Source organism: Dipteris shenzhenensis, chromosome 21, assembly GCF_047967505.1.
Source record: "Dipteris shenzhenensis isolate YYH24624 ecotype China chromosome 21, Dip_SZ_1.0, whole genome shotgun sequence".
NCBI classification, from domain to species: domain Eukaryota; kingdom Viridiplantae; phylum Streptophyta; class Polypodiopsida; order Gleicheniales; family Dipteridaceae; genus Dipteris; species Dipteris shenzhenensis.
Window position 1 is genome coordinate 48,373,894 of NC_141616.1, and position 24,151 is coordinate 48,398,044.

Here is a 24,151-nt window from a genome sequence, read left to right on the forward strand (position 1 = left end):
CAAAGGCATGGGTCAATGCAGTCAAGAAGGGTATTCCGCTTTGTGAAGAAGATGATCTTGTCAGGGAATTGGATTCTGAGGGTCAACAAGACCCTGAGGCAATGGCAGAGGCCTGATGCAAGGCCTCTGCAACCCGAATAAATGGAGGCTCCTTTGGCACTATATAAATACAACTCATCCAGATGTTGTGTGTCTGCAAGAGCATAATCAGCATTCTTTTGCTGGCCAGCATGGGTTCTTTTCAAGATATGATATATTTTATGCAGGCTCTGATCAATTCTCTAGGGTGTGCATTCTAGCCAGACATGATTTGCAGCCCTGTGTAGCATATAATGATCTTTGTGGCCGATGGATGATTATCCAATGCATGATCAATGGAGAGATTTTTGAAATTGGTTCCGTGTATGCCTCTCAAACTTCAGCTTGTAGAGCTCGAATGTGGGATTCCATAAAGCAATATCCTTGGTCCACTAATGCTATACTTTGTGGTGATTTCAATAATTCTCCTCACTGGAAGGACAATACCACTCATAAATCCCATATGCTGCCCTTTGAAATTCAGCAATGGAAAGATATGATTTCATCACTTCATACCGCAGATTTATGGACAGCAACTCACCCTTCAGTTTTGGGCTTTACATATCATCATAATGCTTTTACAGAGTATTCGGCCAGGCTTGACAGATTGTATCTTATTCATGCTCAGCAATATGATGATGTGCACTGACTATTCTCAACAACTGTCTGATCACACTCCTCTTTGGCTGAACTTTTCATTTGGTATGCCCCTGGATGATATGCAGCTCTCTCCAATCACACACTTACAGGTCAATCAATTATATCTTTCTCATGAAAAATTCCAACAAATGATTCGATTGGCTTGCAGGCCATAGTTATCACATGCTTGGGAGGACATTGACTTTGCTTGGAACTCTTTTGTGCATCGCATCCAAAATGTCATTAAGGAATATGGAAGATGGTACATGGCAGAAACCAGGCATCATATCCAGTGGGCAAAATCACAAAAGCAATCCTTGGTACAGATTAGCCATCAAAGGTCCCTTTCTGCTTCTGAACAGGGTTCATTGTCTTGTGCTTCTTTCATAATTGTTGCCAATGATAAACGCAAGCTTTCCAAATGGCAGACAAGGGCTAGAGTTAAGCCTTTGCTAGATAAGGGCTGTTCCTCAAAATCTTTTTTTCGGAATTTACATGCATATAGACAAAGACAATCTATCATGAGAGTCAGAAAATCAGATGGTATTTGAACCCAAACTTTATCTCAGCTAGAAAAACAATGTCTGGATCATTTTCAGCTTCTTTTTTCTCAGCCATCTTCTTCTACTCCTCAGGTTGAATTGGCTCGGAGCAAATTTATTGATCTTGTCTCTCCTATTGTTTCTTTGCCAAAAGCTTCATTGCTGGAAGTGTCTTTTTCACATATTGAATTGGATGATGCTCTCAAACATTTGGGTAAACATAAATCCCTTGGCTGGGATGGTTTGACGGTTGAATTTTTTGTAGCCTTCTGGGCTGAATTGAAGGGTCCAATCTTGCAACTCATTAATGTAGCCTAGCAGCATCAACATCTTCCTTCAGCTTGGAAGCATGGTCTGGTCAAGCTTGTGCCCAAAAAACTCCTATGTGAGACTATGGCTGACTGGAGGCCCATCACTTTGATGCCTGTTATATATAAACTTATTGCCAAAATGTTGGTTCACCGGATAAAGGATATTCTTCATGATGGTCTTCGTCCCAAGCAATATGGTTTTGTTCCAAGAAGGAATATACATGATAATATCTCTAATACTCTCATTGCAATGGAATATGCTAAATATTCAGCACAAGATGTTTTGGTCATGCAGATGGATGTGGCAAAGGCATTTGATACCGTACAATGGAATTATGTCTCTCAAACCATGTCTAGACTTGGTTTTGGGCCAAAGCTAGTTAATGTCATTTATTGGCTTTACTCAGATTCCACTGCTCAATGCTTTATAGGGAATCATTTGTCGGAGTCTTGGACTCTGGGATGGTCAGTTCGACAGGGTGCCCTCTCAATGCTTTGCTCTATGCTATTGCTTCTCATCCTTTGCTTCTTTATATGAATCATCCGGTTGATACTAGACAGCTTGTGGGGCTTCAGATTCCTCGCTCACGGCCTTTCATTGCACAGGCTTATGCAGATGATTCTTTCTTCATGCCAAAGAATTGTCCTCTAGAGCTTCGCTTATTGATGGATACCCTTTCTGATTTTGGGTTGGCAACTGGTCTAAATATTAATTTTCAGAAATCAAAACTCTTGCCTCTCAAGCATTGTGACTGGCATGCTCTTCTTTGGCCAGGTCAGATTATTGAATACCCAAGACATTTGGGTTATCCAACTGGCTGGAAAATCAGCAATAAGCAACAAATGTCTTGGGTATTCAACAAAATTCAGAACAAATTAGAATATTGGAAGATCTCCACTTGGCCTTTGTATGTTCAGCTTCGAATTGTCCAGTCCATTGTTTTAGCTTATGTCCAGTTTTACCTGCCTTTACTACATTGGTCATCTCGAGATCTCTCTTCTTTTATGTATCAAGCCATGGAGATTTTTTGGAAAACTAAGCTTCATAAAAAAGCTTTGAGGTTGCTCAAAATGGCCCTGCTTTGCTCTCCAAGGATGCATGGAGGTTTGAATATTCTAAACATCAAATTTCATGTGTTGGCAAGAAAGAACACTATGCTCATGATTTTTTTTCAGCAAGAGCAGCCATGGTCTATTATGTTGGCGTTTTTGTGTGGCCAGATGCACACAAATGCTTATGGGCATTGGCTCATTGATCCATGGGAAGTAGTACTTGGCAAGTTTCAAGGTAAAATAACTGGTTGTCCATTTTCTACTGCCTTGATTCAGGATTGGAAGCAGGTGCTCTCTCGCATCAAATGGTCTCCCCATCCTGCTTCTATAGCTTCATCTCTTCGACTGGAGTGCTGTTTTTTACTCTCCTCTTGCTGTACAACAACCAATCAGGGCTTCCAATCTCATGAAGTTGGGCATCCGGTTCATTGATGATGTGTTAGATATTCAGGGGCATATTCTCTCTTTTCCGGCAGCTTGTCAACAATACAATCTTGGGATGCATCATAGACCCATATGGAAAGTTATTGCAGATCTCTTACTCCCTTTTGTTCCAATTCCATCATTGGAAGTAAGAGACAGGCTTCAAGATTGGCATCTTCAGTCTTCAAGTCCAGGCTTATCCTCTCAACCTTTGCATTTATTGACTTCCATACATGCTTATAGATTGATTTTACCTCCTCCATGGATTGCTCATCATGCAAATTCTCTTTGGCATCTGAATAAGTCTTTATCTTGGTGGAAAGCAAAATTGAAATTGATATGGAAGTTGAAAATGCCATTAAAGCAGAGACTCTTTTTCTGAAGATGCATTGTTGGTATTTTTCCAGCGTGAGTGAAATTGGCTCAAAGAAGGATTGCGTCTCCTCTTTGTCCAAGATGTCATTATGCTCCTGAGAGTATTCAGCACTTATTGTGGTTTTGTTCATATTCCATAGACCTTCTGGACAAGATCTCCTATTTTTTCTCTCTCAGATTTCCAGCACACATGCTCTCGAGGTTTTTCTGGATGTTTGGCAGATTATCAGCTTCTTTGTCTCAGTATTCTCTTTTCTTCCATTGGATCAGATACTGGGCATTATGGACCCTCTGGCTTCAGCGAAATCATGCATTTCTGAATTCATCTCTTCAGCACCCTTATGAGTTCTTCCGAGCCTCATTGCAACAGTCCTTATATGATGCCTTGCATGAGGAGGATTTGGATGTCTCTTGCATTGAGCTTTTCTTTTACTGTTTCTGATGAATAGGGCATTGGCTCTTTTCTCGAGCACTGCCCTGTTGTAAAATGGATGTTTCATAATATAATGTTCTTAGTTTCACCAAAACAACAAAAAAGAGTGTGTGTGTGTGTGTGTGTGTGTGTGTGTGTAGAGAGAGAGGAGCGACTTCTCCCCGTTCAGCCCCGTCAAGCCCCCTCGTACAGCCTTTCCTTTCTCTCCGTACATCCCGTACGGCCCCGTACAATTCTCCCTCGGTGCCCGTGCAGTGTCCGTACATCCGTACAGCCCCGCGTGGTATTTCCATACAGGTCGTCATCCGTACGCTGTATAGGTGGTTGCTTCCATACAGCCCCACTCTGATTTTCGTACAGGTTGCTTGCTTCCAACCGTACAATTTCTGACAGTTGGCCGTACGATCACATTCCGTACAATTTTCAGCCATACAGTTTGTGGATTCTTCTGTGCAATTTCTTCACGGGTTTCAACCCCTGAGTTTACTCCTCCCTCCCTCCTTTTTTCTCTAGCTATCTATGCCCTTTCTGTAATCTCTTACACACTTACCTTTCTCCTCTCTAAGCCCTTTCCGCTTTCTTTCTCCTTTTCTCCTTTTCAGAAAATGGCAGATTGTCCATATGAAAAGACGTTTCAAAAAGAAAGATCGGTCCAAAGCAAAAAGCAAAAGCAGGTTATGGGTCAGGATGACTTTTCGTGCCTCTGCAGAGGCTCAACTAGTATATGAGGTAATGCACGAGGGGTTTGAAGATACCCGAAAAAGTTGGAAAGATCCAGTTCCCACCACACGCATCATGGTGGAAGTGGATGATATTTTTGATCCAGTCAAAGAATATGCCAAGCATGCCATCAATATCTTTTACTTGGCCTGTAACAGCCCAATACCTCTATTATCTTGTATAAAACTGGATGCCCAAATAGTAGTGAAGCAACCCCAAATTCGACATCTCAAACATCTGCTGTAATTCAGCCTAGAAATCTGCAATATTTACAGAATTAGTACCAGTGAGCAGCATGTCATCGACATAGAGAACAATGATGAGAAAATTCCCCCTTCCTTCCTGACATAGAGGGTACTCTCATGCGGACTATTCTGCATTCCCTCACTAGTCAAAAGGGCATCCAAGCTCATGGAGCTTGCTTCAAACCATACAAGGCCTTTCTCAACTTGCATACTTTGTCTTCCTTGCCAAGTTCCACAAATCCAATGGGTTGAGAAATCCTCTTGAAGGTCCCCATTCAAGAATGTAGTTTTAATGTCCAACTGATGGATCTTCCATACATGAAATGCGGCCAATGCAACCACACACCTAACAGCAGTCTTACTAGAAGTGGGAGCAAAGATTTCATCATAATGTTTGCCGTTCGTTGTGCATAGCCCTTCGTTACAAGGTGAGCTTTGTACCTGTCAATGACACATCTGATTTTCTTTTGAGCTTGTACACCCGCTTTGTGCCAATTGCCTTCTTGCCGGCATGCAAGTCCACCAACTCCCAAGTGTGGTTTTTCTTAATGGAGTCAATCTCTGCTTGCATTGCCTACATCCAATGCACATTGTCTCGTACACCATCAAAACCATCAGGCTCATCTGCCTGAAGTCTATTGCTGACCCAAGTAGACTCACAGAAATGCGCATCCTTAGCGTCTCTAGTGCCACTCCGTGTACGGATTTGAAATGTACTGAAAGTTTGTTGTCCTCAAGAGTACATAGCATCCAACTAGGTATTGATCTTGCTTCCTGCATTGCTGTACTTTCACGTGCTACGACATCATCAATCTCTTCCTGAGAAACAGGCTCAGCCATAGGCTGAACGGAGGCATCACCCACTAGAGTATCTTGCTGCAAATTCTAATTTTCCACTGGCATATCACGTGCAGCGTCAAAGAAAATGGGCAGCAGCCCGTCAGAGGATTCCAAAGGACCCTGATTTCTGTCAAAACCAGCAAAGGGCATATCTGCATTTTCAGCAAACATCCCAACTGGTGATAACCTTCTAGGTCACGGGATTACAAAGTCTATACCCCTTGCTTTCACTGCTGTAGCCCATAAAGATGCACTTCTCTGCCTTGTCATCAAGTTTGCCACGCGACTCTTGAGGCAGCACGTGCATATGCTACACAACCAAATGTACAGAGATAGCCCACATCAGGCTTACGACCAAACCATGCTTGATAAGCTGTCATGACCTTAAGAGCCTTCATGGGACACATGTTTAAAATATCATTTGAGCAAACGATGGCTTCCATCCAAAATTTGTCTGGCAACCCTTTTTGCTTTTAGCATGCATCTCCCCATCTCCGAAAGTGACCGATTTTTCCTTTCACCCTTTCCATTCTGTTGACAAGTATACCTCACCGTAAACTGATGTGTAATGCTCTTCTCAACAAAAAAAATGTTGCAATGCCTTGGACATATATTCCCCCCCTCGATCTAAATGGAGGGTCTGCAACTGGCATTCAGATTGATTTTCAACCAAGGCAACTAAGTGTTTATCACATTGCAAACTTCAGACTTCTGCTTAAGAGCAAATACCCAAGTAAAACATGTGAAGTCATCTATGAATGTAATATAATAAAGATGACCTCCAAGAGACGGAGTGCGCATGGGTCCACAAACATCGGTATGAACGAGCTGTAATTTTCGTGTAGCCCGGACTGCAGCATCCTTGGGAAAGGAAAAACGATGCATTGTACCCAAAATACAGCCCTCACATATTTTCTGTGGAGGAGTCTCCAAACGAGGCAAGGCATCATCCATATTAAGCTTCTACAATAACATAAGGCTACCATAATTTACATGCCCAAACTTGGCATGCCATAACTCTGCATCTTGCATGGCAAAGGTAGAAGCCACAAAAGCTGAATATGCTCTTTTCTCAAAGGCATCAAGCTGAAATAACCCGTGACATAATGTACCGCTGAAAACCAAGGCATAATTTCTCTCCCTGTCATAGACCGTACATATGTCATCTTACCTGGTAACCTCTTCGAGAGAGAGAAGAGACAGAAAGTAAATTCTTCTTAATCCCAAGGACATACAAAACATCCTGGATGCAAAGATTTGAACCATCCACGGTCGGGAGTGAAAGTTCCCCAATCCCTTTAACTGGATAAGACGAATCATTGCCACAAGAAACTGTTTTCTTTGCCAACCAGTGCACTGGATAACTTATCAAAAAAAGATTTATGTGAGGTCATATGGCGGGAAGCACCGCTATCAAAGTACCATGTCTTAGCCGTCTCATTCACGCTGAAAATACGTGACTCCCAAGAAGCATAAAGAACACCCAATCATGCTCAACAAAATGAGCAAAAGTATCCTCAAAAGCTACATGGTGAGGTGAGCCTGAAACTGCCATACAAGTTTATTTCTTCTTCCCTTTTGCAAGCCCGAAAGCCTCTTGGGGCATTCACTGATGTGATGACCAAGCTTTTTGCAATAATGGCACTTGCCTTTCTTGAAAGGCTTTGCATCCTTTTTATCTTTCCCACTTGCATCTGCATGTCCAAAACCACTACTAGATGAATGACTTGGCTGAACTTTTTTTTGGCCTTATCCTTCACTGGAAAAGCATGCTCCCCACTACGAGAACGTGAAGCCATACTCTTTCACGTCTACTCCTCCTGCAACAAGAGTGCTACCAACTCTTGAAAAGTGAGATTCCCTCGCATTGAAAGGTTGAGAGACGTATAAAAAGAAAGATAAGACTCCGGCAACGAGTTCAAAGTAATGGTAACAAGATGTGAGTCTAAAATGACCTCATCAATGTTCAAGAGTTGCTCTTGCAATCCTAGTGACATGTTCCTGCATAGAATCACCCTCATCCATAACCAAAGTAAAAGACAATACATTCATTTTTGGGAGACGACCCCGAACAGAGTACCTCTTATTGACTCCAAATACATTCAGTTTAGAGGGACAACTCAAGGCTGAGAACCTTTATTGACTCAACTCAAAAACACATAGAGCTAAGCATCCTCTACCTCCTCAAAGAGGAATAGATCATGCAACATAGCAATTGAAGCTTCCTGCTCATGTTCAGTAAATGTAGCACAAATATTCTTGAGCTTGTCCAGGTTCTCCTTAGCTGAAGTAGTGAGGTCAAGTTGATGAAGGAATTTGCTGACCAACCTCACGCCAAGATGCGCCAATGTTTTGTCATGCTGCTTATCCCTAGATGCAAGTGGTGCTGATGAGCAAACTGAGGTAACAGATTTCGCAGCAGCAAATGAAGAGCCAGCAAGCTGAAATGAATAACCAGCAAGTAAAGGGGCTGGTCTAGGGCTCTGAAATGGGTCAGCAGTCTTCACAAATGTGGCGTGAATAAACATTTCCAGCAGCTGGTTGATGACCTTGGAGGCTCTAAAATGAAAACACGGTAGGAATATGCACCGAGATGTAGAACTGAACCAGAAGAGGAGCTGTTGAGGTCATTATAACTGCAGAAGTGTAGGTGTTACAAAGGGCAATAGCAGGTCCGAAATCAACAAAGCGGTAGCTGTAGATGTTCCAAGTGCGAAGGTAGGTCTCAAAATTTGTAAAGCGGCTCAACAAGACAGCTCCAAAATGCAAAGGCGGCTGTTCAAGGTACACCGAGGTGCTGCAGCAGGTCTTCAAGCAGAGAATCGGCTACAGTAGATGTGCTGGAAGGCCGGAAACAGCCTTGAAATGCCTCTGTTGAAGGCGGCTATGCAGCAGTAGCTCAGAAACACTCGGAAATGCCTTCAATGACCTCAAACTTCTACAAGCGATGTGCGCAAATGGTTGGCTCTGCTGCAGCAGCTTAGAAACCCTAGATTCGGAGATGAAGAGCTCCAAAACAGCCTTGGGAACCACACGTGCACGCGCCTCTTGCAAGAACTGCCAACCAGCAAGCTATAAAGGCCGTGAAGCGGCGCCCAAAGCTCCAAAAGGTCTGGTATAAAGGCGGCAATGGAGGCGGGCTGTGGACAGGCATAAATGGAAGCAAACGGCTGAGGAAGCTGCATAGGAGAGGCGGCTGAGCAGAGTTAGGGTTTAGGGTTTATTGGAGAAGATAATGACATGGCAAGGCGGGCTAGGGCAGGATTGACCTGCTCTAATACCGTGTTAGAAACATGATGAAGAGAGAGAGAGAGAGAAGGTTAGGGTGTGAGGAAATGATGCACAAATGAAGACATAATGAAAGGCTTTCATTCATTCATTAAGTGTATCATGACAAGTGAAGTACAAGCCTTTATATAGGCTACACACTCACACACTAGCACCTAGTGCATATGGGATAAGTCCCATGATGACACGTGGCACTCACACATAGGCTAGTACTAGATCACCTAGTACTACACACCAACACTTAACACAAACACACTCTTTGGCTATGATATCTCCGACACAATAAGCCTCTTGATATTGATTGAAATTAAAGACAAAGCTTGAGCATTACGAGTATCCCACCTCCTTTGCTCAAGAGTAGTACTTGCAAGTGCTTGCCCAACTAGGGCGGCTTGTTGTCATTGTTGCCTACGACCTGCACCACCACCACAACCCCCCCCCCCCCTTTACTGTGGAGGAGTACCTGGTGCTATAGGACCGGGACGGGCCTCATCACCCGTAACATAATCCCAAACGCCCTTGGCAACTTATAGATTGCGAATCAAAAAACTCCAAAGAGGATAGTTAAGTGCATCATTCGGATTTTGATGAGCCATTTGAGCAAACCAAAAGAGGCTATTAATCTCAACAAAGTTCACTTGTTGTGCACACCTTGCTCAACAAATATCATTGCACAAGCCTATGCTAGGCTTGAGGATGCTCCTCAAATACACCAAATAGATACCGTACTTGGATATGTTAAAATTTTCCCTAAAAAACCAGCGCAGCTGAACAAGGCATAAACCCAACTGAATGCTTGATTCTACCTGCAAAGGCAAACCCCAGTGACACGAGGGCCAACAAGTGCAAGCAATTGAGAGGGAAAAGAGCTTCCAATGCAAGCAATAACATAACTGAAAGTTTACCAAACCAAGCAAATGGGCTGCAAAATGCCTCCGAAAAGAGCTCCAAGATGAACTGAAAATGATCTCCCATGAACTATATGTGCTTTCCTTCAAGAATGCTTACCTTAGCAAGCAATAAATGACTGATTTTTATCTATGTTTTTAAAAAAAGACAGCAAATCCCCAACTCTATGGACTGAAAATGCACCTGGAGATGCAAAATATGAGCTGTCCTTCACAATACTGCGTGAGACAGATTCAAAACAGCAAGGAGAAAATTCCAGAAGCTCCAAAATAGTCCCGTGAGTGGTAGAAAAGCTTCAAAACAGCAAAATAGTCCTGAAAAACACCTCGAAAGCATGTCCAACCCTTAAAAACACTTCGAAAAGTGGTGTAGACCTCAACAAAAAGGCGCACAGCCTAGGAATGATTGCTGCATTCAAAAATCAGCAACAAATCCCATGAAAAACAGGTTCAGCTGGTCGTTTTTGTCAAAAACGGGTCCAAAATGAGGTCATCCAGCCCAGAAGAAGCTCCCAAAGTGCTCAAAAAGAGACGCCCATCCTTGGACTTGCAGTAGGAGGCGGTGCCTGGTCCAAACCAGCTCTAAATCAGCCTCCAAAAATTGGTCATCCAGGTCTAGAACATCGCTAGAACTTCTCCAGAAGTGGTGCCCAAGGAACAGGACCCTGTAGAACATGGCTACCAGCAAAAACGAACTGTTTTGGCCAACTTCTTCATGACAAAAGCGAAGCTTTCCATGACAGAAACGAAACTAGAGGGCGTGGGAGGCGCGGGAAGAGGTGTGGGAGCGATGGGGAACCCGCTCTGATACGAGATGGAAGCAAGAGAATGGAGCCCAAGCAAGCTGGAATGAAATTGCAGCAACAACAATGAACTACAAAGTTAGGGTAGTCATAGAGACGAAACCCTAGAATGAACCCTAACTAGGGTTAAAAGATGTTTAGTGGCTAACTCACTCACAAACTCAACCTCTAGCTGAGGTTACGAGTATAAAGGGAAAAAATGCCACTAGCCCCTTCTTACATAACATTGGCCCCACTGCCTTAGGAAATATAAATATTTCTAACCCCAAAAAAAAAAAGTCGAGAGAGAGAGAGAAAGATTATGTCAGGCTGAAAGAGCATGCATACGTGCATGTGAGTTTTGCTACAGGACAACACATGGAAGACAATTGCCAGCTTCGTCATGAACATTTGGGTAGTCCAATTCAGCATAGTGAAGGGGTGGCCAAAGATCAGACTGGCAGCCTCTATGGTGGGTATTTGGCTAGGCGTTGTTGTGCTCTATATGGGGGCAAATCAAGAGGGACCTAGTAAAAAACGCTCAGAGTTAAGTTGTAATTTCTCACAGCACGAGTCACAGTTCTGATTAGTTAACCTTGGGGTGCCCAGTGGTTAGTCAATACAGGAGAAACAGTAGCATTTATGCTAATAATCTAGCTGTTAAAGAAAACTATCAGCTGTGCATCACAAATATGTGGATCTCTAGCAATATATTCTATCTTAGCTATTGATAGCCAAATTTGAGCTTATGCGGCAGACTGCAGTGGTTGACAGCTTGCTTCCACACAAAAATGAATGAAAGGGAAGTACTCATAGCTTTAAGCACAGCAAAGTATAACATGAGGAAGCCTCCTAAATGGAGCGGCCATGGGGAGTAGGTCTCTATGATTCTTACCTTGAAAGTAACTACATGTCCATTTCCGTTTTTCTCTTATTTATTTCATATTATTTTATGCACAGAGATTCCTTTTGAAATGGCTTTCACTTTGTCCTATTACACCACCCTTGCTATGGCGGTGCCAACTTAAGTGTAGGTAGCAAAACTAACGTTTTATAGGTTTCAGTGAACCACCCTAGGTTCCCGGATGTTGAAAGCTAGTGCATGAGGTGAATTCCACGAAGTGAAGTACAAGTCTATCAGCTACTCAAACTTTTCAGCTTGATACTGGATCACTCTAGTACTAATTTTAAAACCCTAAGCTAGATTAGGGTAAAAACTCTACTTGATATTAATCAGATTAATAGAATAGAAACCTGATTACAAATTCTACCTTCAGATTTGTTAAAAGGGACAACTTTAGGTAACAATCATCACTAGGCATTCTACATTAGGCTGCTCAGTCCAGGCGCCTTCTCCCCAGATTGCACGTTTGCTCTAGCCTGTCTTGCGTTATCATCTCCATCCACCTTGCCCCCATCAGCTTTTTGCTCACCACATATTTGCTGCTGTCTTCTACTTTTAGCAAATTCCTATATGACCTCTAGATGCCTGGAGGATGTTCTTTGCTTGCTGGCTAAGCCCCCGCATAGATTAGAATGTTGGTCATTAATTCTACACACCTCATTATTTTGACTTGGTTTGAGAGCTAGAGAGGCCATGTTCTGCAACAATTCAGTTTCATACCACTTGTTCTAAGACAGGAGCAACATCAAGACTCAACACGGACATCAAACTTGTACACACTCACCTTCTACATCACCAACGGGCTTTAGTTGCTGACATCTTGCAAGATTGAAGGCACAGGAAATCCACAAGCCTAACGTTTTCATGCAAACAAGACACTAGAGAATTGTGATTTGCACCCAGGGCTCATCTAGTAGCTGTCAATGAGCTGAGCCTCACCATATGCAGCAATCTTCAAGACCACGTCGGCTCATGAAGTAGAAAACAAATAAGACTGAATACTATGTCATCATGGTCTCTTTATAGCAAATAATACCTCCTTATGTAGGACCCAGGTGTCAGAAAATCCCCTTTTTTCTGACAATAGGAGTCCACTGCAGTTCCAAACTGTCACATACAGAGCTTGGATTGTTATTGCCAGCCCTCCCCCCCCCCGCCCCCCACGCGCCCCCCCCCCCCCACACACACAAACACAGACACAGAGAATGGGCTATAGAGGGAGACCTGAAATGAGGAGCTAGAGACGGGACTGTGCAGCGAGAAAGAGGGCTGCAAAGAGAAAGAAGGGAGCTGCAAAAACAGAAAGGGGGGACTGGAGAGGCAAGGAGGCCAGAGGCTGCAGACTGCTAGCACAAACGTACGAACTGCAACAGAGGATGCTGCAAAGAAAGACAGGAACTCTTACTGGGCGCCTCCATTCTGTAAAGGCTGTTGCACAGAGCACTGAAATCGCCAATTTTCATGAAATTTTATTTTTGCCAACCATTTCAGTATCACCCTTAATCACCACAAGCTTGATTTTGATTTTGGGACATGTTTCTGGAAGCTAGGACGTGAAGCACATTAGTTTGAATGTTACTATCCACTTGTCAACATTGTGCAGAAATGCGTTGACACAATAAACAGCTTTGCATTTGTGTGAGAATCATATAAGAATGTAAGTTCCAAGCTCGATGGGCACAGGTAGAATGAAAGATAATTTACTCTAAATCTGGAAACCATACAGTAACTGCAGGAATAGTCTATAGGATGTACTGCTCTAACTGCATGGTACAGTGATTGTTTCTGTACGATTAAACTTTTCTTACCCTTCGAAATCACACAGCAGCCAGAAACAAGAAAACGTATTTTTAGAGCTCCAAAAGGGAATAAACCTAGTTACTAGGCAATTAAAAACTTGACCTCCGCCATTGTATAATTACTGATGATTCTAATAATATATAGATTTCTTTAAAATGGGAATCAATTTGCATGAACAAATAAAATTGGGAATAAAGTACAGGTTACAGATGCAAAGAACACATCCAGCTAGGGCTACCATTTCATTACTGTCTTAATATACTTACCTCAATATGTTCCTTTAATTTCTAGATATTTCCAGTTGAGAATTGCTTCTTTAAAATAACTCTGAAAGCTGCATTGATGAGCTCAAACCTTGACGCCTTCTGAAATTGTGAGAGGAATGAACGGAACTGTTGTGGAGAGCTCGAACCATCAGCACCCCTACATTCCAGCAAATACTCCATTGCCTAAACCAGAAAATGAAATCTAAGCAAACACCAATGCTCCTTGCAAACAAAACTACAACTGCAAGATCATCCAGAAAGCATCGAAGACCATAATATCACAATAAACGATACAATGATCCTGCACTACACAGCTTCAGAAATTAGTAGCATGAATATGACAATAAATTATACAATGATCATGCATTACACTGCTTCAGACATTAGTAGCTAATGCACTACAAGGAGGATAGCTGTGCATTTATGAAAGGCACAAAACTCGAAAGTCAACCAAGGGTCTGAGTAATAAGTATAATACAGTGGTAAATAATATATTTTTCGCTCTTACCATGGACTCTAGACTGAAAATTCAAAATTTCAGCACTAATTTTCTACATTCACCTTTGTATATTTACAGCACTAATTTTCTACCATTTTCACATTTGACTCTCTTCCAGTAATATATATATATATATATATATATATAGATGAATCCAGGAAGATGCCCAAACTCCCCTCTAAGAAGACAACACATAGTGCAGGTTCAATCTCATGATAGTCACTCATAGGTGGAAAACCATAAACTCCATGCATAGCAGGGACTAGCTACTATGACATCCCTGCTGATGACATCAGCACCCAACAGTGGGTGTAGACCATAGTATAAACATATGCTCTCCCAAATACAAATCCACATACGCCACCATCCATTTATACAAAGGTCTTCATACTAAGGTTCTGTCAGCACTCCGGAGGTGAAGGGCAGACTCAGTCATGACAAAGGCTAGCACTAAAGGAGAAGTCTAGTACTCTCTTCCAAAGATATCCAAACCACAATGAGTTGATAAATGATTAAGAATTCCCTTCAACAAAATTGACAATTTATTGTCAATATACACCCCCCCAACAAAAAAATGTACCGGTTTAGTAGTTATGTCCCAGACTATTACATCTGCAATATGCTCAACATTGTTGCTCCCAAAGTACAAATAAATCCAAGAGCCTTATCATATATTTATATGCTCTTGTTTAGCTTTCAAACTTTCAACCAGGGTCAAATTTGTCATTGCATCAATAAAACTCCGAGTAGAATTGGTTTAGAGACTATTTCTACCCAAGCTTTTGCCCTTGCCACGATAAAAGTACAAAGTGTTACACAAATGACTTACCCTTGGCACTACCCCTAGATGCCCCTAGACTCAGCACACGATTTTTATAGAAACAACACATAGTTTACATTGTATTCTACTCTACACTTCCAATTGTTAGGTTTTTGCGCAATCGCATTCACACCAAAGCTCCATCTGCCAATGGTCTTCATTCATAATGCCCTTCTCAAAGATGAAACTAAGTTGCAGGAAATGTTGGAAAATATAAGGAAACGCCATTTCCCTACGTTTCCAAAAAAGTGACGTTTTCGAAACGTGGAAATGCCAGCACTTGCATGCAGCGCTGGTCCACCTTGAACGTGCCAAAATCGATCTTGGTCTCCACCATGGAATCGTCATTGGCTCGTCTTTGGCCACCAGCCTCCAGGCTCTCTGATAGCTTTATTGTGGCAACGCAGAATCGTGATGATGCACCACAAAATTGCAGACGGACCTTGTGGTTTGCCTTCATTGTTGCCTTCATCGACGTATTGTGCTAGAAAGGTTGTGGAGAATAGCAATCGAATCACTACAGACGCCAGCGATGAACAGTAGTCCACCACATGTCATTCTAATGGAACAATCCAACTGGATTTCCGTGGTTTGCATGGCATGCCATGGAGTTTGGAATGTCCACACACGAGGCATCTTTATAAGTGCCTTTGTGTAGCACTCTCCACATATCCGCTCAGCTGGTCTTCCTTGATTCATACTTCGCGTGCCCTGCTTCATTCAACAAGCTTTGCAATTCTTCATTCCATGGTTAGCCCACTATTGGGTTTCGTCAACGTTCAATGTGCTTGTGGAGTCAAATGATTTGCTATTGCACACAGCCTAATATTGGATTTCGCTTCTATTTCGTTCAATGATTGTGGATTCTAACGATTGCCGTTGGCTTTCTGTCGTTTTGCAGGTGCAGGTCTTTTTCTCGCCAGAGCACCTTGTCTCTTAGCTACCAGTCTTCTCTCTCTCTCTCTCTCTCTCTCTCTCTCTCTCTCTCTCTATCTATCTATCTATCCAGATTTCTTCTTCTTTCAGCCCTTTCATTCTATTCTTTCTGATGGCGCCAACGATGATAAGCTGCAATGCTTCTATATGCATTGCGTGCCAAGAGAAGTGATATTTTCTCAATGCACCTGCCCGCTCAAGCTCTCTTCTGCTCTCTCCCTTGACGATGCTATCCGTCAAAGGGCACTCAACTGCAATTGCATAAGCTTTATTTGCACTCCTAATGGGTACTGCCCCTTGTACCAACGACTTGAAGCTGCTGGCCAGGGAAAGAAGCGAAGAAGGCATTTACCAGATCCCTCACAATAAGGTGTTTTTCAAGTGCCAAGATGCCATGGTGTGCACAAGATCCTGAGCAACTTTGAAAGTATGTTGCAGCAAAGGGCAGCTTTGCCAAAGGAGGCAGCAAGAAGTGGTAATGCTCTTTTTGTGGATGCGAGTGTTGTGGCTCATACTCTCGTGTGCGTGCCCATCTTCTAGGAATAAAGAACATGGGTGTCCAAGTTTGCACAAAGGTGCCACTAGATGATAAGGCAGCAATGGCACATGAAGATCATGAATCTTCTAGTAAGAAGCACAAGGGTCCTATTGGTTCCAGTTGGAGTGTAGGTCCAAAGGCATTATCACAATCGACTATGCCCATTGTGTTCAACAATGCTTCAAGGGAGTAGGTTGATGACTCTGTGGCTTGTTGCTTCTATGCCAATGGATTGCCATTTGCTCTTGCACGGTCTCCATATTTCACGAGCATGGTGAGTGCAGTTGCTTCATTTGGAAGGGGATATAAACCTCCAAACTATGAGAAGCTCCGTACGTCTCTTTTAGACAAGGAGAGAGAAAGAGCATCAAGGAGCCTATCCACGGTTGAATCTACTTGGCCATACTATGGATGCTCTATTGTTCCTGATGGCTCGATCGACACTGCAAGGAGACTTCTCTTAAACATTATGGTTTGCAGTGCACGAGGAGTTGTATTCAAGCGATCCATAGATACAAGTGGAGATGCGAAAACTGGAGAATACATTGCCATTGCATTAAAAGAGACTATCTTGGAGGTAGGCGCTGAACATATAGTTCAAGTTGTTACTAATAATGCCTCGAATCGCAAGCTAGCTGGTCGTCTTGTGGAGCAAGAATTTAACCATATCTTTTGGACCCCATGTGCTGCCCAAGCATCTCTCGGCCCTGGCATGGATGGACCTAGCTATCTGTCATGGCAAGGAGGTGCAGCAATTCATCTCCAATCATGAGGCACCAAGGGCTATGCTGTCAAAATTTTCAAAATTGAAGTTGCTCAAGCCCGGTGATACTAGATTTGCATCAAACTTCATTATGTTCCACCGCTTGGTAAAAGTAAAGGCAGCCTTGAAGCAGATGGTTGTCAGCCAAGATTGGGATGATTGGAGAGGTCGCAATGATGAAGCCTTGCAAATTCAAAACACCATACTCTCAACCTCATTTTGGGATGAAGCGGAGGAGTATGTGAGAGTGTGTTGGCCTATCACGCGCATGTTACGATTGGTGGACAAGGATGATGCTTGTCTTGGTGTGATCTATGAAGGTATTGATCAAATGCTTGAGAAAATAAAAGAGGTCCTAACCAGAGAAAGCAATGGAGAGACAATATATGAAGAAATAAGAGAAATTGCGGAAGTGAGATGGGATATGCTTCATTCTCCTCTCCATGCCACAGCCTTTCTTCTTAGTCTGAAATGGTTTGGCAAGAATCCACAACAAGATGCTGAAGTGATGAGAGGTTGGAGGCAAACTCTAGATAGAGTGGGAAAGGATGTTGCAGCGAGGACTTTGATGAAGGATCAACTGTCAATGTATCTTGGCCAAGTGGGTGCATTTGGTGAGCTCTCTGCTTCTTCAGATAGAGAATTACTTTCTCCCGTTGCTTGGTGGGAGAATTATGGTTCAGATACCCCTCAACTGCAGAAGTTGGCAATCAGGCTCCTCTCACAAGTATCAAGTTCCTCTGCAGCAGAGCGGAACTGGTCCACCTATGGGTTCATCCATTCACTCAAACGCAATCGGCTTGCTCATAAAATGGCAGAGATTCTTGTCTATGTGCACAGCAAACTCAGGCTTCTTTCTGCAAGTGAGAACCAGCTCACATGAACTAGAGGTGGAAAGGGCAGGTGGACAAGACCCAAGGTCCCAAGAGAGGAAAGAATCTGCAAAATCTACCCTACCGGAGAGGTAGAAAATGAGCTGCATCGCTTCTTCAAAGCTCGATTGCAGGACCCAGGTTGCTGGAAGGTGAATTTTATGAACATGTTGAAGCCTCTGCGGTGAACACAGGGACATCTAGAGGTGAACAGAGTATGCTAAGATTAGAGGATTTCCTACTTGAGAGCTCATATGAAGTTCATGGTCCACGTTTTCTAGAGATACACTTGGGCTGAGAGATCTGTGTGGATCACCCGCTGGGATCTCCTTGCTTCAAGTGAGTACTTGGCTGCCAATACTGCCAGAGTGAAGACAGGTTGAAACAGACCTCGGGAGAATGGTGTTTGGAAGACTCCAGGATTTTCTCAGATTCTGAGGGGACAGCTGGATATTGTTTACTCCTAGGATGCCCAGCCTATGCACACATCAGAGAAAAATATGGGGACAGCAGAAGCAGAAGCAACTCAAAAAGCTGTTGGAGCAGCCAGCCAAAAATCTAGGGAGCTACCTAAAAGAAACCTTGGAACACCGCAACAAGATACTTGAACTAGCACACAAGCTAGCTCAACAAGTACTCAATGCATAGCAAGTTTGTGCTATTTTCTTTCAATAGATTGGAAGAAAATAGCACAAACTTTATTAATAATGACCACCAGTCCCATAGACCCTAAAGGGTCTCACATGGACATTAATAGAATCATCTCTCTCTCTCTCTCTCTCTCTCTCTCTCTCTCTCTCTCTCTCTCTGTTGTAGTATTGAAAGGCTAGCACAAAGTCATTATGGGCAGGGCACTTTTGAACACTATGAACAACTGTTTTGATTTGGCTAGCTTATCTTTCCAATGTATATCAATGAAGTGATGGTGAAGTAAATCCTTTTACATCTTTATTTTCTCTTTATGGCGAAAGCAACTGGTACACAGATCTTGCTGATCCCTCATGCACGATGTGTATATATGAACAGAATCTTGCTATCGGAAGATTAGAAAACGTACTTGCCGATAGCCAATAGCCCGAGAAGGAGAGGAAGTGTTCGGTTTGAGCCCCAAATCTAGAAGCCATGATGCCTCCATTAATAAGCCCATATTTCCTGCATGCACAGGCCATCAAGAATAAGTAAAACCTGTCCCAATCAGCCCACCCGGAAGCTCTGCAGAGTAGATTACACATTCTAAGCGCTCATAAATGCCTAAAGGCTAACAACAAACTCTCACAAAAACAGTGTTCAAGATTGTCCACCATATGGACTTAAAGTTGCAAGAATCAAAGTATATGCCCACTCATCTTGTAAAAAGCTGAAAACCCTGCAGCTCGAACCTCATGATCATCACCCACAAGGTAGTAACACCCTCATCCCACATAGCAGGGACTAGCTGCTACTACATCCCCATCAACAGCATCAGCACTTGACATTGGATGTAGACAATTGTTCTAGACATATGCTCTCACACATACACACATTTTGAAACCAGCCTCACGGCCAACAAGAGGGCGGTAAAACACTAACCAACAAAAGCCTTAACAATAAAATACTCAGCAAACACTCCACAGATAGATAGAGCGCTCCTACTCAAAGTACAAAGACACAGACTGGCCCCAAAAAGATTACACAATGACCTTGTTCTTAGTTGCATTCAGAGTATCTATCAATACTCAATAGGCATCAATAATCCAGGCAATGACCCTGCTGGGTCCTTCTCTTACACCCCAATGACAATGAGCATCCATCTCTGACCATACACCAGCATGTGGTTTGGAATTTGTTCTCTGACAATCCACACAGGAATGAACAAGTTCCCACACTGCCTCTCGTGCCCACTGGCTTATTGAACTACCCAAGCATTGGGAGAGAGCATAAATAAACAGCCCATGATCACAAGGGTCAATCTCTGATCTGCAAGCATTCAATGTGAATCACCCTGCCACCTAGGCTTCTTCACAACAAGCCCTTGCAAATGACAAACTCAACAAGCATAAGAGACTTCTTCTTTAGCCTGAACTCAAGGTACCGTGCTCAAGCATGAGCTAAAGCAAGGCAATGGGGAGATAACCTCTTTACGCTGCCATAATGGCATCCATCCGTATAGCTAAGTCCTTGCCCATACAACAGCTCCATGTGGCTGTACATCAGCCCACACAGCCCTGCAAATCCTGCCCCGTACAGCCACGTCAAGCAGCCAATTGCATCATACAGTCTGTCTGTACTGCTGTACAACAGTCAGATTTCTCACATGCCAATCCGTACAGTTCATCAACCGTGCACAGCATAGGGGAGTGTGCCAAGCTCCGTACACAGCCGTACTCATTTCCACCTGCATTAATTGCACTGGCCGTACCTGCAGCGCCGTACCTCTCCATACACCCGTACCTGCATTAAACCTTCCGTGCATGTTTGTCCTCACGGCTGCATCCAACAGACCTCTGTATCCACATATTCAACAAACGGTGATCGTTTTTGGCGTCATCCTCCCTGCGTGGAAGATCCCATCAATTTCTTTGCTTCAAGGCCTTCCTTTCCAAAGTGGGGCTGCATGGGCTTGCCACGTGGCAGCCCGCCTTGGGTTGTCCCCAAGGGATTCATTTGCCCCTAGGCCCCCCTCTGGTGGGGCCTTTTTAAAAGCCTACCATGACCAACTTGAAAGGCCTAAGGTTTTTGGGCCCTTTTTGGCCCTAAACCTTTCAGTTGCCCCAAAGGCACAATTGCCTAGGGGGAACTTGCACACCCATATCATGTGACCTCGCCATTTGATTACTAGGGTCGAGGCCACATGTGAGCATCAAAACCCCTACCCTCGTGACAATTTACAACCCATACAAACATAAGTATCCATTTATATAAGAAGCACTTGCAGTACCTTCCTGCTAGAAACTCCGAAGCAGAAGGGCAGAGCTAGTCACAATGAATCTTCTACTTAAGGAGAAGGCTAACCTTCTTCTTAAGGGCAAAGCAGCCACAATGAATCTTCTACTTAAGGAGAAGGCTAATCAGAAGTAAGTCATGTCTCGTCATCAAAGCTACAACTGCTAGTGGAGAAAGGTGCTGGATTTCAGTCTCTCCCACATAGATATTCTATAGCGAAAATATACCTTTGTAAGACTAGAATAAGTCCAATCATACAAATTTAGAATTTTTGTAGTCGATCAGGCAGCGCAGCGCAGTGGAAAAAGGTGCTGAATTTCAGTCTCTCCCACATAGATATTCTATAGCCAAAAATCTAGAAAAGTGGTCGATTAGGCAGCGCAGCGCAGCACAGCACTCATACAAAAAGGTGTGAGGATATAGAATAAAGATAGCATGTTTCTCAGCTTGAAGAGCCATTGGTGGATGTAAAATCATGAAAGAAGATCCTTATTATCACATATCTATTTAAGGAACCAAAACTCATCTTTGCATCCCTAGAAAGTTCTTCGGCGTCAATCCACACAAGAGAAGATTCTTTCTTTTCATAGTCACTTGATAATATATTCTCGAAAGAAAGAGAACATCCTGATCATGAAGGGGAAACAAATTACAGTTGAATCCAAGAAATTCAGAGCATCAAATCCACATCTCTTCGGACACAGATTTTGATTATCATGGTGCATAGATTTTCGGCAAGCTGAATACAACTCAACTATTACAAATAATGACGGCTATCGACTGTTTTGAACAATCTCCACACTGTTACAAGACTATCATCAGCCATAGAGCTCACATGTGTGTGAGAAGTGAGGATGGACGGGAGAGCCAAAACGTGGAGCAATCCTGAATTGACAAAGAGCTGTCAACATGACGAAACCCTAAAAACCAAAATGCGAACTAAAACTCACTGAACCATAAACTCAACCAGAAACTATGGTTAGGGGGGCAACCATAGAAGGAATAAGTGCCCCTGACCCTCCTAACTACTTAATACATTGGTCATGCCTTTAATATTACAATATTTCCAACACCCCCTTTTTGGGACAATGTCCAGTACAAGGAATGATCTCAATCACCAAATGGAAGTAAGCCCAAAGCTTTGCGGAAAGCTTCAAGATTTTCTCGAGATGGGCAGCTCTTGATAGGCCCTCGATAGGCATCCAGTGGCCCCCCTACATAAGGGGGTGGGTTCTATGAGAGTCAGAGCACTGAGACCCTAACCTACACTATTTGGAACTGTAATGGTACCATATGGTCAGATCTAAGGAATGTCTCAGTCTTGCTTTCTACACAAAGACCAATCAGAGCCCAGTACGCCCGCCATCAATGGTTACACATGGGAGATAGCATGCCGGGACGAGACTCGAGAGATTGGTGCATTGCATGGATTGGGAGCAATTGCAGTACTATACAGATTAGCTCTTATCGTGACAAGCTCTGTCGCGAGGCATGACAGAGATGCTAGATTTCTAGGAATTCAGATTCCATGCCCTCTCGTCAAGACCTCTTCATCATAGTATGTTACTCCAGCCTCAAACTTTTCTCAAGACATACGCAAAGATGCTAAGGCTGCTTCACCATACACAACCCTATACCCGAAAGTCATGATTTCTTGAGCCATGGGGACATTCTCCTTGTTGGGAAACTTCAACTCCAAGGCAGGCACACATCAAGTGTCGCTCTAGACTTTCATGATGATTCTATGTCATTGCCAAAGGTTGGTTTAGATGAGGCAAGGATATCTCGAGTTTTCGCAAACAGATAACCCCCAGTCACATCTTACGGGCATGCATTCTTAAACAAGGGCAAGATACATAATCTTGTCATTTATAATGGTCTAGATCGATGGCCCTCCTTCGGTGGTTTCACTTGTTTCCCATGGGCGGGGGGGGGGGGCTCCAACATAGTTGAGTATCTCATGGGACCCTTGCCTTCACCTCGCAGATCACCAATTTCTTTGTCTCACCACCACCTCCTCCACGAGTAAATCACACCTAGCTTTTCTTTAGTATATCCATCCCCGGTCTTAGAATGCACACAAAAATACCACCCACGCACATACACATTGATTAGAGCCTATCACCTGAGTACATGTCACGACGTATACTTTGATCATAGCATGTCACCTAAGTACTCCGCATGTCTTTCCACTTTGCTTGCGTATATTGATGGCATGCCACTCCTGGAGGACCAAGCCACCACGATCACCCACTCTCTCCATGAGGTCGCCCTACACGCTTTCACACACCCCACCCGTTCCACTCATCAACTACCTCTTGGCTCAGTATCTTGCAATAGCTGGTATGATGATGACTGTAAGGCTTTACGCCTTCAACTCAGATTCGAGACTAAGCATCACCTTTCGAGTGAGGCAGAGATGATACGTGAGTTCCGTTGTCTAGTCTACCGGAAGAAGCACACTTATGTTCGCCAAAATGAGGAGTTACTAAACATCATGTTGAGTAACAACTCTAAGGACTTCTAGCAAAATTTTCTGGAGTGGCGAGCCCCATCTTCTCTCATGGACACCGCACTATGGCACTCCTACGCATGCATGCTGTATAATATTCCTCACCAGCCATTATCTGATCTCTCACACCTACCCCGACCTACCTCTTGCACCCTTTTCACAACCAACGGTGTCAAACACACAGCTTTGAAACTTCATAGCACCCGACTAAAGATCATAAGAGACTACATACTGAATTCATATATATACTATGGTCTCGATCTTAGCAAAGCTTTCTAATGAAGCGATTTGCACTAGTTCCTCACTCCTCAACCCTTTAACACCATCACTCCCATTCACAAGGCAGGGAATCCCATGAGCCCAAAAAAACTACTAGACCACTATGATTGGGCATGTCATGTCTAAGACGTGCATCAATGCTCGACACAGAGGTTAGCCGATTTGCTGAGCTCCAAGAACCTAGGGCCAAGGACAGGCAAGCTTATGGGGTGATCACGTGACTCTAGATCACATACTCACAATCAAAGCGGTCATTGAGGACAGAGGGTTTACTACTGCTTTGTGGATTTCCACAAAGCATTTGACACACTGCCAAGAGCTCGCCTCAGGTGCAAGGTGGATAGAGAAGATCATGAGCACCATTGGGATCAACCAAGGTTGTCCATTATCACCAATCTCCTTT

General features: G+C 43.4%; 2 protein-coding genes across 2 annotated transcripts in view; one reads left to right on the top strand and one right to left on the bottom strand.

The window, feature by feature from the left end:
* The window catches only part of IPT9 (isopentenyltransferase 9), a 70,977-nt gene that overhangs the window by 16,389 nt on the left and 30,437 nt on the right, over positions 1-24,151 (bottom strand). Inside the window, exons 7-8 of the mRNA XM_087392682.1 lie at positions 19,093-19,187; positions 13,696-13,790 (exon numbers count right to left, since the gene is read on the bottom strand). Coding sequence (XP_087248808.1) covers positions 13,696-13,790; positions 19,093-19,187 — 190 coding nt within the window. The remainder of the gene's footprint in view (positions 1-13,695; positions 13,791-19,092; positions 19,188-24,151) is intronic.
* LOC147888979 (uncharacterized) lies at positions 17,102-18,046 on the top strand. Its single transcript, XM_087392127.1, has one exon. The coding sequence runs from the start codon at positions 17,117-17,119 to the stop codon at positions 18,044-18,046; it is 930 nt and encodes a 309-aa protein (XP_087248253.1). The 5' UTR covers positions 17,102-17,116.

Excerpts from the sequence above, each read along its gene's own strand:
- LOC147888979 (XM_087392127.1), top strand. The coding sequence starts at position 17,117 with ATGGACCTAGCTATCTGTCATGGCAAGGAGGTGCAGCAATTCATCTCC.